This window comes from Mustela nigripes, chromosome 1 (assembly GCF_022355385.1).
Source record: "Mustela nigripes isolate SB6536 chromosome 1, MUSNIG.SB6536, whole genome shotgun sequence".
Taxonomy (NCBI): domain Eukaryota; kingdom Metazoa; phylum Chordata; class Mammalia; order Carnivora; family Mustelidae; genus Mustela; species Mustela nigripes.
Window position 1 is genome coordinate 222,992,085 of NC_081557.1, and position 12,638 is coordinate 223,004,722.

The following is a 12,638-nucleotide window of genomic DNA, read 5'->3' on the forward strand; positions in this document are numbered from 1 at the left end:
TAAAAAGCAATACTGACTGGTAATCTAGCTATCAACTATCTCCAGAGCGTGGATGCGTAAACCCTATTAGCAATGGGCATCCTCAGCAAGGGAAATTATGGAGATTTTGTGTTTTCTCATATTACTCAAATTTAGCTGTAATTCACATGTTACTTTAGTTAATTGGCTATATATATATATATATTTTTTTTTTAAACAAAAATTAAAATAGATCAAAAATATCTCATGACTCTGGAGAAGAATTTAAGATCTCATTGTTTTGATAGAATTTGCTTTCCAGAGGATGAGACCTATGATTTTAAACATATATTTAGTCTATTTTGTTGCTCGGTCTGCATAGCTGAGGACAGATGGTATTACGGCTGTGGTACTCCTTTTTCCAGGACCACTACCCCCTATGGAATCAGGCCTCTGTGATTGGGATGTCTCCTGAGTAGTTGATGTCCCTTGCGTAGTTAAAAAAGAGCAGGTGTCAGCCAGTTCAGTGAGTGTAGAAGGACCTAGAGCCTGCACATGATTCCCATTCATTACATGTTTGTTAATTGATTGCTAGAGCATCTGGACCCACTTTGGAAGTCCCTTCAAGAACCAGGAGGGAGGGGTGCCTGGGTGGCTCAGTGGGTTAAGCCGCTGCCTTCGATTCAGGTCATGATCTCAGGGTCCTGGGATCAAGTTCCACATCGGGCTCTCTGCTGAGCAGGGAGCCTGCTTTCCTCTCTCTCTGCCTGCCTCTCTGCCTACTTGTGATCTCTGTCAAATAAATAAATAAAATCTTAAAAAAAAAAAAAAAAGAACCAGGAGGGAGATCTTGCTATAGCTTCCCCACATTTCATTAACTGCTTCTGATAAGGAGATCTAACAATACTTTGACAATACTCATAAAGATGAGGCATTTTCCTTTTTTTTTTTTTTTAATTTTTTGCTTCATTTGTATTCATATTTGGCATTAGGTTTATTTCTGGGTATGGTGTAAGAAAATGGTTCCTGTTCATTCTTCTACATGTGGCTGTCCAATTTTCCCAGCACCATTTGTTGAAGAGACTGTCTTTTATCCATTGGACATTCATTCCTACTTTGTAGAAGATTAGTTGACCACAGAATTGAGGGTCCATTTGTGGGCTCTCTATTCTGTTCCATTGATCTAAATGTCTGTTTTTGAGCCAGTACCACACCATCTTGATGATTTCAGCTTTGTAATAGAGCATGAATTCCAGAATTGTGATGCCACCAGGTTTGGTTTTCTTTTTCAACATTCCTTTGGCTATTTGGGGTCTTTTCCATAGAGTTGTTCCAGCTCTGTGAAAAAGTTGATGGTATTTTGATAGGGATTGCATTGAATGTATAGATTGCTCTAACTAGCATAGACATTTTCACAATATTTGTTTTTCCAGTCCATGAGCATGGAACATTTTTCCATTTCTTTGTGTCTACCTCACTTTCTTTCATGAGTGAGTGTTTCTGAGTTTTCTGAATACAGATCCTTTGCCTCTTTGGTTAGCTTTATTCCTAGATATCTTATGGTGTTTTGTGCAATTGTAAATAGGATTGACTCCTTAATTTCTCTCTTCTGTCTCATTGTTTGTGTACAGAAATGCAACTGATTTCTGTGCATTGATTTTATATCCTGCCACATTGCTGCTGAATTCCTGTATGAGTTCTAGCAATGTTGGGGTGGAGTCCTTTGGGTTTTCCATACAGAGTAAAACATCTTCTGTGAAGAGTGAGAGTTTGACTTTTTCTTTGCCAATTTGGATGCCTTTTATTTCTTTTTGTTGTCTGATTGCTAAGGCTAAGGCTTCTAGTACTATGTTGAACAAAAGTGGTGAGAGTGGACATCCCTGCCATGTTCCTGACCTTAGGAGAAAGCATTCAGTTTTTCCCCATTGAGAATGATGTTCTCTGTGGACTTTTCATATATGGCTTTTATGAAATTGAGGTATGTTCCCTCTATCCCTACACCTTGAAGACTTCCAATCAAGAAAGGATGTTATATTTTGTCAAATGCTTTTTCTATATCTATTGAGAGCATCATATGTTTCCTGTCCTTTCTTTTATTAATGTAGCATATCATGTTGATTGGTTTGTGGATTTTGAACCACGCTTCAGCCTAGGAACAAATCCCACTTGGTAGTGGTGAATCATCCTTTTAATGTACTGTTGTATCCTATTGACTGGTATCTTGGTGAGAATTCTGGCATCCATGTTCATCAGAGATACTGGTCTATCATTCTCCTCTTTGGTGGGTCTTTGTCTGGTTTTGGGATCAAGGTAAAGCTGGCCTCATAGGAAGAGTTTGGAAGTTTCCCTTCCATTTCTATTTTTGAAACAGCTTCAGAAGAATAGTTATTCTTCTTTAATATTTAGTAGAAAGCCCCTGGAAAGCCAGCCAGCCTTGGACTCTAGTTTGTTGGCAGACGTTTGATTACTGCTTCAATTTCCTTACTGGTTATTAGTCTGTTTGGGTTTTCTATTTCTTCCCATTTCCGTTTTGGTAGTTTATACATCTCTAGGAATACATCCATTTCTTCCAGATTGCCCAATTTTTTGGCATATAGTTGCTCATAATATGTTCTTAAAATTATTTGTATTTCTTCAGTGTTGGTTGTGATCTTTCCTCTTTCATTAATGATTTTGTTTTAGGTCCTTTCTCTTTTCTTTTTAATAAGTCTGGCCAGGGGTTTATCACCCTTACTAATTCTTTCAAAGAACCCTACTTTCATTGAACTGCTCTACTGTTCTTTTGGTTTCTGTTTCATTGATTTCTACTCTAATCTTTATTAATTCTCTTTTCCTGCTGGATTTAGGCTTTTTTAATGTTCTTTCTCCAGCTCCTTTAGGTGTAAGTTTAGCTTGTATAGTTGAGACCTTTCTTGTTTCTTGAGAAAGGTTTGTATTGCTATGTACTTCCCTCTTAGGACTGTCTCTGCTTCATCCCAAAGGTTTTGAACAGTTGTGTTTTCATTTTCATTTGTTTCCTTGAGTTTTTAAAAATTCTTCTTTAATTTCCTGGTTGATCCATTTATTCTTCAGTAGGATGCTCTTTAGCCTCCATGTATTTGAATTCTTCCCAAATTCCCTGTTATGATTGAGTTCAAGTTTCAAAGTGTTGTGGCCTGAAAATATGCTGGGAATCATCCCAATCTTTTGGTACCAGTTGAGACCTGATTAGTGATCCAATATGTGATCTACTCTGGAGAATGTTCCATGCACACTTGAGAAGAAGGTGTATTCTGTTGCTTTAGGATGGAATGCTCTGTATATATCTGTGAAGTCCATCTGGCCCAGTGTGTTATTCAAAGTCCTTGTTTCCTTATTGATCTTTTGTTTAGATGATTTTTCCATTGCAGTGAGGGGGCGTGTTAAAATCCCCTACTATCATTGTATTATTATCAATGTGTTTCTTTAATTTTGTTACTACTTGGTTTATATAATTGGTTGTTCCCATGTTAGGGTCATAAATATTTATAATTGTTAGACCTTTCTGTTAAATAGATCCTTTAGTTATGGTATAGCGTCCTTCCTCCTTTTTTATTACAGTCTTTGGTTTAAAATCTAATTTGTCTTATATAAGGATTGCTAGCTACCTTAGCTTTCTTTTGATGTCCATTGGCATGATAAATGCTTCTCCCACCCCCTCACTTTCACTCTGGTGGTGTCTATGGGTCTAAAATGAATCTCTTGCAGACAACATATCTATGGATCTTGGATCTTGGTTTTTTATTTTGTTTTTATCCAATCAGATACCATGTGTATTTTGATAAGGGGTATTTAGCCCATTTACATTCAGAGTAACTATTGAAAGATATGAATTTAGTGCCATTGTATTACCTGTAATGTCACTCTTTCTGTATATTGTCTGTTCCTTTCTGGTCTATGTTACTTTTGGGCTCTCTTTGCTTAAAGGATCCCCTTTAATATTTCTAGCAGGGCTGGTTTAGTAATCACACATTCTTTTAGTTTCTGTTTCTCCTGGAAGCTTTTTATCTCTCCTTCTATTTTAAATGACAGCCTTGCTGGATAAAGTATTCTTGGCTGCATATTTTCTCATTTGGCACCCTGAATATATCATGCCAGTCCTTTCTGGTCTGCCAAGTCTCTGTGGATAGGTCTGCTGCCAGTCTGTTTCTGCCCATGTGGGTTACAGACCTCTTGTCCTGAGCTGCTTTCAAGATTTTCTCTTTGTCTCTGAGATATGCAAGGTTTACTATTAGATGTCAAGGTGTTGACCTATTTTTTATTGATTTTGAGGGAGTGTTCTCTGTGCCTCTTGAACTTGAATACCTGACTCCTTCTCCAAATTAGGGGAGTTCTCTGCTATAATTTGCTCCAGTATCTCTTCTGTTCCCCACCTCACTCTTTTCTCTTCTTCTGGGATCCCAATGATTCTGATAATTGTTTTGCTTTATGGTATCACTTATTTCTCAAATTCTCCCCTAGTGATCCAGTAGTTGTTTAGCTCTCTTTTTCTCAGCTTCTTTAGTCCATCATTTGGTCTTTTATAACAATAATTCTCTCTTCTGCCTCATTTATCCTGTAAGTTGGAGTCTCCATTTTTTACTGCACCTATTAATAATAGCCTTTTTTTGGTTTCAACTTGATTATATTTTAGTTCTTTTATTTCTCCAGAAAGGAATTCTGTAGTGTCTTCGTGCTTTTTTCAAGCCCAGCTAGTATCTTTATAATCATTATTCTGAATTCTATTTCCAACATCTTACTTATATCCATAGTGATTAGGTCCCTGGGAGTCAGTACTACCTCTTGTTCTCTTTTAAGGGGTGAAATTTTCCATCTTGTCACTCTTGCAGGAAGTGGTCACTTTTCTATTTGTAGAGTTGCAGCTAATATTTTCATAGATCTCCAGTTAAGTTTGCAGGTGTTCAGAATGATTTGATAGTTACCTAGCTGAATTCCTGGGACCAGACAAAACTAAGGTCTCCTACTCCTCCACCATCTTGGATTCCTCCTCTGGTGTCCTTACATTTATAAAAATTCATTCTCCAAAGCAATACTGTCATCCACAAACTGGACAACATTGGGCAAGTTGAAAAATTTGTCAACACCTCAGTTCCTTCATTTGTAAAATGGGAATAATGGTAAAACTACTAAATAAGGTTTTTCTGAAGATCAAGTAAGTTAAAATATGTAAAGTCCTTAGAATAATGTTTTCTATGTAGAGGATAAATATTTACTATTGTGTTAGCAGTAGCAGTATTAATATTATTGACATTATCATGTTCTTCTCATTCTTTAAACAAGAGAGAAAAGAACGATTTATACACAATATCCACAAAACAATAATATACCAAAGAATAGGTCTAACAAAAGACTTGTCACACCTTTAGAAGAAATATTATAAAACTTCACTGAAAGCTTTTTAAAGCTTAGGAAGATGATAATGACTAAATGATGTGTACCATGTTCATAGATAAGGAGACTGAATATTTCAAGTCTCCAAAAATTAATCTGTAAGTTACCTGATTTTAAAATTCTTCTAGAAAAGCAAAGGGACAGAAAAAGAATTAGCTAAAACAATCTTGAAGAAAAAATAGAGGAGTGATTTGCATTACCAGATGAATACCAAGATTTATTATTACAGGCACCATCCCCTACCCCCACCCTGTATAGTTGAAAATCTGCATATAACTTTTGACTTCCCTAAAACTTTTATAATCCTTTTATAGTACTAGGAGCTACTGTTGACCAGAAGCCTTGCTGATAACATAAACAGTTAATTAACGCATAATTTGTGTGTTATATATATTATGTACAGTATTTTTACAACAAGTTAAGTTATAGAAAAGAAAATATTATTAAGAAAATCAAAGGGAGACAAAATACATTTGCAATACTGCACTGTATCCAAAAACTCCATGTGTAAGTGAACCTGTACAGTTCTAACCTGTTTTGTTTAGGAGTCAACTGTAATTATAGAAATAAAGTGGTTTGTTATTAAGGTAAATAGACATGATGCCCCTTCATTGTGTTAAAAATGTACTGAGATATTGATCCAATCAGCCCTTAGGGTGGTTAGGGGAGTCCTAGTGGGGCCTGAAGCAGCTAAAGCCCCAGGAGGGACCATCAGCCTCTTCTGTTTACTCCAGTGTACAATTTGAAGATGATATTTTTCTGTGTGTTCAGATTGTAAGAAGGTTACAAAGTGCTGGAATAGATAAGCAAACTAGAATAGAGAACTCAGATAGATCCTTATATTCATGAAAATTTTATTATCTTCAAGAGTATCAGTACCAATCTATTGGGACAGAAAGGAGTTTCCTTTTTCTTTTCTTTTCTTTTTTTTTAAGATTTTATTTATTCATTTGAGAGAGAGAGCGAGAGTGTGAGAAAGAATGAGCTGGGGGAGGTGGGCAGTGGGAGAGGGAGAAGCAGACTCCCTGGTGAGCAGGGAGCATAACATAAGGCTCCATCCCAGGACCCTGAGATCATGGCCTGAGTTGAAGGCAGAAGCTTAACCAACGGAGTCACCCAGATATCCCAGAAAGGATGTTTCAATAAGTGATACAGATTATATCTATATTTTATATATATATAATATATATAAGTGATACAGATTATATATATACATACATATGTATATATATATACACACATATATTCTAATATAGTTATAATATAACTAAATATATTACATAAAAATAATAACTAATTATAATATAATATAACTAATATAATATAACTAATTATATATAATATATGGGAAATTAACTAAAATTACTTTTATACCTAACAATATAAACAATAATTAATTTCAGATGAATTGAAAAACTAAATGTAAAAAAGCAAAATACTACAAATTTTAAGAAGAAAACCCAAGAGAAATATTTTGATGAGAACAGATCAGAGAAGAATTAAACAAAAGTACAGAAATATGGTGGGGGGACACCTGACTGGCTCAGCTGGTAGAGCACACAACTCTTGATCTCAGCATTGTAAAGTCAAGCCCCATGTTGGGTGTCATAATTACTAAAACAACAACAACAACAACACCTAAGTATAGTCAAAAACCTAAGGAACCATCTGGGAAAAAATTTACAACTTATATCACAAAGAGCTGATTTCACTAAAAAATAAAATCTTTTTGGGGGGCTTCTGGGTGGTTCAGTCATTAAGCACCTGCCTTTGGCTCAGGTCATGATCCCAGAGTCCTGAGATCAAGCCCTACATTGGGCTCCCTGGTCAGTAAGAAGCCTGCTTCTCCCTCTCCCACGCACCCTGCTTGTGTTCCCTCTCTTGCTGTGTCTTTCTCTGTCAAATAAATAAAAAAAATCTTTTAAAAAAAAGAAAATCCTTTTTGCTAATCAATAAAGCACCAATAATTTGATATGAACAAATATATCACAGAAAAATATATACAAGTGGTTTTCAAACAATCTAAACATATTTTATTTATTTCAATTTCACTGATAGTAACAGAAACACAAATTAAAACCACACTGAGATACTATTTTTTATCTCTCATGTTGGTATAAACTCAGAAATCTGATTTATAGTATCACCCATGGTATAAAAAACAGACCTTCTTCCAGTGCTGTGGAGAGTAAATTTTTATAACCCCTACAGAAGTAATCTGGTAATATCTATCCAAAATACATTTGCACCTACCCTTTGACCATGCATTTCCATATCTAAGAATTTGTTCCCTAGACATATGCACACATAAAAGAACATTTTTTTTCTTTATAGGGGAAAAATATATATACATATATGTATATATATATAATATACATATACATACATATATTCTGTAGGTTAAATAGGTTGCTCAGTGCAACATTGTTTCTATTCCTCAAAAGTTGGCCAACTACCAAGTATTAATCAGTAACTGGTAAAATATTAATTATAATACATTCATACTGTGGGATACTGGAGCTGTAAAATGTAAACTCTTTAGTACTGATATGGAATCATCTTCAAGGTTTAGATAAAGGGTGAAAAAAACCCTAAGATGCACTATACATAACAGTGTACACAGTATGTTCATATTGGGGTTCAAAGGTGAATATATTTATAGTTTGTTTTTATGTGCATAAAATAATTTTGGAAGGATGCCAAAGGTAACTGGGTGACTGAGGAAGAGCAAGAGAAAACTTGTCACTATATGCTCTTTGTACCTCTTGAGTTTTAAGCTGTATGTATTGCCTTTCAAATAGAAGATTAACATATTTAAAATTGAGCAAACTAACTACATTGAAATTTAAAATTGCTATATGCTTGAAGATGTCATTAAAAAGATGAAAAGATAAGTCATATGCCAGGGGAATTAATATATTTTCAGCACATGTAACTGACTAATGAGTAGTATCCAGAGTCCCAAATCAATAAGAAAAAGACAGTTCCATAGGAAAATGGACAGATAATAAGATCAAAACATTCACAGAAGAAGAAATATGACTGGGCAATGGAGTATTAAGATGTACTTCTTCTAACTATCAAAGACAATAAATTAAAATGAGCTGCCTTTTACTGACATTAAATTGGAAAATATTTAAAATTCTAACAATCATAAGTGTGGGTGAGGATATAAGCTATGTGGGGCTCCCGGGTCCTGCTAGTGGCAGTGGAAGCTGGTATGACCTCATTGGAGACCCACACAGGAATCAGGTTCAAAATATACCCTTCAACACAGGAGTATCACTTTTTGGTACTTTTCACAGAAACTTCTGGCAAATGTGCATGAAGAAACTCAGATGGGAAATATACACTGATGTATTTTTTGTCCTAACAAAAACCAAGAGGAGAATGAGTAACCAATGATATAAGTACAAAAATAAAGTATATAGCAATATTCCTGATGTATCAACATAGAGAAATCCCAAACACATCAGGTGGGATGAAAAACACATTTTAGAAGGATAGTAAGTAAATAGAATTTTTAACATTCAAAATAATGCTATACAATGTTTGTCTTTATTTACATATGTAGTAAACATTAAAAAAATTTGCTGGAATTAAAAATACTAAATTTAAGTGGTTACCCTGAATAGAGAGGAGGGATGGCTGTGGGTCATGTTCTGTGTCTGTAGTATTTTGGTGTTTTAAAACCAATCACCAAAAGACAAAAGAAAAAGGTAACATTTTACAAAACTGATCAGTGATACACGAATATTATTTGCTGTACTTTGTAGCACTTGAAATCATTTCAATAAAATAAACAAGAATGCAGTAGGGATTGAGCAATGAGTATGAAAGAGCACAGTATTTTTTTTTTTTTTTTTTTTTTTTTTTTTTTGGTCAGGGTTTTATTTCCCAGAGCTACTATTTGTAACATTGGGGCACTGGGCAAGTCCCTTTACTTCTTCAAAACTCATTTTCTCCAGCTGCCAAATGGGTAATAATTATAATATTACACAGTTGTAATAACTATAAGGTTAAGGAAGATGAAGATTGAGCAAGGTGGTGAATGCATGATCCTTGTACACTAAGTGAGTGCTTAGCTAAGTATTAACCTGCATTATCATCATCTCAGTTGACTAGGGGAAGGGCATTCTGGAATCACTCTGACTCCCATTTCTTTTTAGAAAATGAGATTTTATGCATTAGATACCCAGAATTTATGCATTTTTTAAAGATATTATGTATTTATTTATTTGTCAGGGAGAGCCCAAGCAGGGGGAGAGAGAGACACAGAAGCAAACTCTCCACTGAGCAAGAAGACTGATGCTGGACTTGATCCCAGGACCGTGGGATTATTACCCAAGCTTAAAGCAGATGCTTAACCAACTGACCCACCCAGGCATCCCGAATTTATACATTTTATAACTGCAAATTTATACCCTTTGACCCACATCCCAAATTCCCCCACCCCCATGGCCCTGGTAACCATTATTCTACTCTTTGTTTCTAGGAATTCTGCCTTTTTAGATTCCACGTATAAGTGATATCATATTTATTTTTGTTTGTTTGACTTATCTCACTCAGCATAATGCCCTCAAGCTTCATCCATATTAATGCAAATGGAAGGATGTCCTTCTTTCTCATGGCTGAATAATATTCCATTATATATGCACGCACGCACGCGCACACACACACACACACACACAGAATGTCTTCTTCGCTCATTTATTCACTGATGACACATATTATTTCTTTATCCTGGCTATTGTGAATAATGGTGCAATAAACATGGGAGTTCAGATATCTTTTCTATATCCTATTTCCACTTCTTTTGGTTATATACCAAGAAGTGAGATTGCTGGATCATATGGTAGTTCTATTTTTAATTTTTAACAATACTGCCTTATATACTTGAAAGTTACTCGGAGACTAGATCTTAAATGTTCTCACCACAAAAAAAGAAATGATAATTATGTGATGTGATGGAAGTGTTGGCTAAGGCTACAGTAGCTATCAAATAGCGATGTATAAGTGTGTCAAATCAACACATTGTATACGTTAAACTTCACAAATGCTATATGTCAATTACAACTCAATTTAAAACAGTGAGATTTCGTCTCATATCTGATGACATGGAACTGAAAGTTAGGATAGAAACTTGGAACAGTTCTTTTTTAAAGTCTAGTTTTAACAAGAAGCTGAGTTTCAACTAGAGCTGCTAATTAAGTCTGCAAGGACACAGTGCTGATTAATCCAGCTGTACCTGCTGGTGGCAGATCCTCAGAAATAACGAAGAGTTGTCATCTTCCTCCAGCATGGTGGGAGGGGGGCACAGCTACACACTCAACTCTTTTGGGCTTGTTTTCACATAATCTGCCAGAATACTCAAAGTGGCACTTACCGCAGGCTTCTTGGTATGATGATACACCTGACCAGTCCTTCTGTAATTACTTACTGTGGTCCTTCTCTGTGTCAGCATCATGCAGGGTGGGGGGTGACCCAGAAGTGTCCCTGCTTTAATACTCAACAGTCCCACGGCAGAGACCACGCAAATGCCAAAGCACAAAGACCTGAACAACAGCGCGAAAGTATGAAATTGATTGCTTCATTCAGTGGTAAAGACAACAAACCTGAGAATTTTTAGAGGGGGCAGTGAGCAGACGCTGCGAGAAAGCATCTCTAGCTTTGGCCTCAGACAAATAGGAGTTGAAAGCAACGCCCCTCCCTCTTCCACAGGAAGCATCTGCTTCCCTGCCCACATGGCTTACCCAAGTGACTTGCTTTAACCAATGGGGTGTTAGGAGAAGCGACGTGAATGAAGCTTTTATTTAAAAAATATATTATTTAAAAGATATATTTATTAGGGGTGTCTGGGTGGCCCCGTTAAGCATCTGCTTTCCCTCAGGTTATGATTCCAGGGTCCTGGGATGGAGAGTCCCACATGGGGAGGGGGACTCCCTTCTCAGCAGGAAGCCTGCTTTTCCTTGCCCTCCCCCTGCTTGTGTTCCCTCACTCACTGTATTTTTCTGTCAAATAAATAAATAAAACCTTAAAAAATAATAAATAAATAAATAAATATACAAATAGATATAATTATTTATTTGCGAGAGAGTTGGGGGAGAGGCAGAGAGAGAGGGAAAGAGAGAATCAGACTCCCTGCTGAGCGTGGAGCCCAATGCCAGTCTCGATGCCACCACGGGGGAGATCGTGACCTTAAAATGACCAGTGGAACGTTCAACAATTGAGCCCCAGGCAGCCCAGAATAAAGGCTTTAAATGCACTTACACTGTTGGATTTTTGAGCCTTTTGTATGGGATTGACATTTGAGCATGCCTGGATGTACCCCACTGCCTAGAAACAAGCCCAGCTGAGTCCCACCTAAATCAGCCAAATCAAAGCCAACCCACAGGTGCCTGAGTGAGGAATAGCTGCTTATGGCTGCATCCCAGTGAGCTCTACAGTGGTTTGCTCCTCAGCAACATAGTTTCTACATCTGTAAAATGGGGAAAATATGTCTGGCTTCCAGTGGTACTGTGAACATTAAGTGGAATATAAACCCAAAGTCTCAGATTTCAACCCCCTGAGGATACAATTGAGGTGCATTCATACTGATCCCCGATTTACAATAGCTCCTCTACTCAAGATGAAATTCCCTCCTCAAAAACAGATTATCAATAGTCTTGATGTTTCTCAGTGTGTGGGGGGTACCCCCTTCCCCCACCAGCCCTTGGTCCCTAAAACTCTGCCAGGGTACCACTCGAAGCTTGAGTTCTGCTTTGGCTGAGCAGCTCAGAGTTGCTGTTTGGTGGGGCTGCAATAGAGATTCACTGAGAAATAGGAGAGGACACAAATTTTATGGTGTGGGACAGCTTGACTCACAAACTTAACAACTCTCTATTGCCTGCTGAGCAGTGTACTACAGTGGGACACTGTGCTAGATTCATGATTTAGGGTAATTGCTTTTATAAGGATAGAAAATACTCTTTCCCTCATTTATACTCAACCGGTGAACTACACAGCCTGGTCAGAAGTTTGTCAGAATTTAGCAAAACAGCACTTTCAAGTGTGGAATGTTCTAGAATTGCAGAGTTAAGGAGAGGCCCTCTGATAGCAACCACAGCAAACCCAGTTTAGCTCTCCTGTGCAGCCCTTTGGGCCTTTTGCTGACTGAGTCTGAGTCCGTAGGATCAATTTCTTCCCTGCCTTCTGTAAGACCTGGCCAATCCACAGCCCTTAAGTCTGTCAGGCTTGTCTGAACCCCAGCATGAACAGCAATCAAGATACGT

General features: G+C 36.9%; 1 protein-coding gene across 2 annotated transcripts in view; it reads right to left on the minus strand.

Moving 5' to 3' along the window:
* SEL1L3 (SEL1L family member 3) overlaps nucleotides 1-12,638 on the minus strand; it is a 128,917-nt gene that overhangs the window by 1,536 nt on the left and 114,743 nt on the right. The window contains exon 24 of one of the 2 annotated variants that reach the window (XM_059382016.1): nucleotides 10,808-10,922. The exons of the other annotated variant lie outside the window; for it this stretch is intronic. Within the exon in view, the coding sequence (XP_059237999.1) occupies nucleotides 10,876-10,922 (47 nt within the window). The 3' untranslated portion in view covers nucleotides 10,808-10,875. Of the gene's footprint in view, nucleotides 1-10,807; nucleotides 10,923-12,638 lie in introns of those variants that run through there. 2 annotated transcript variants of the gene reach the window in all.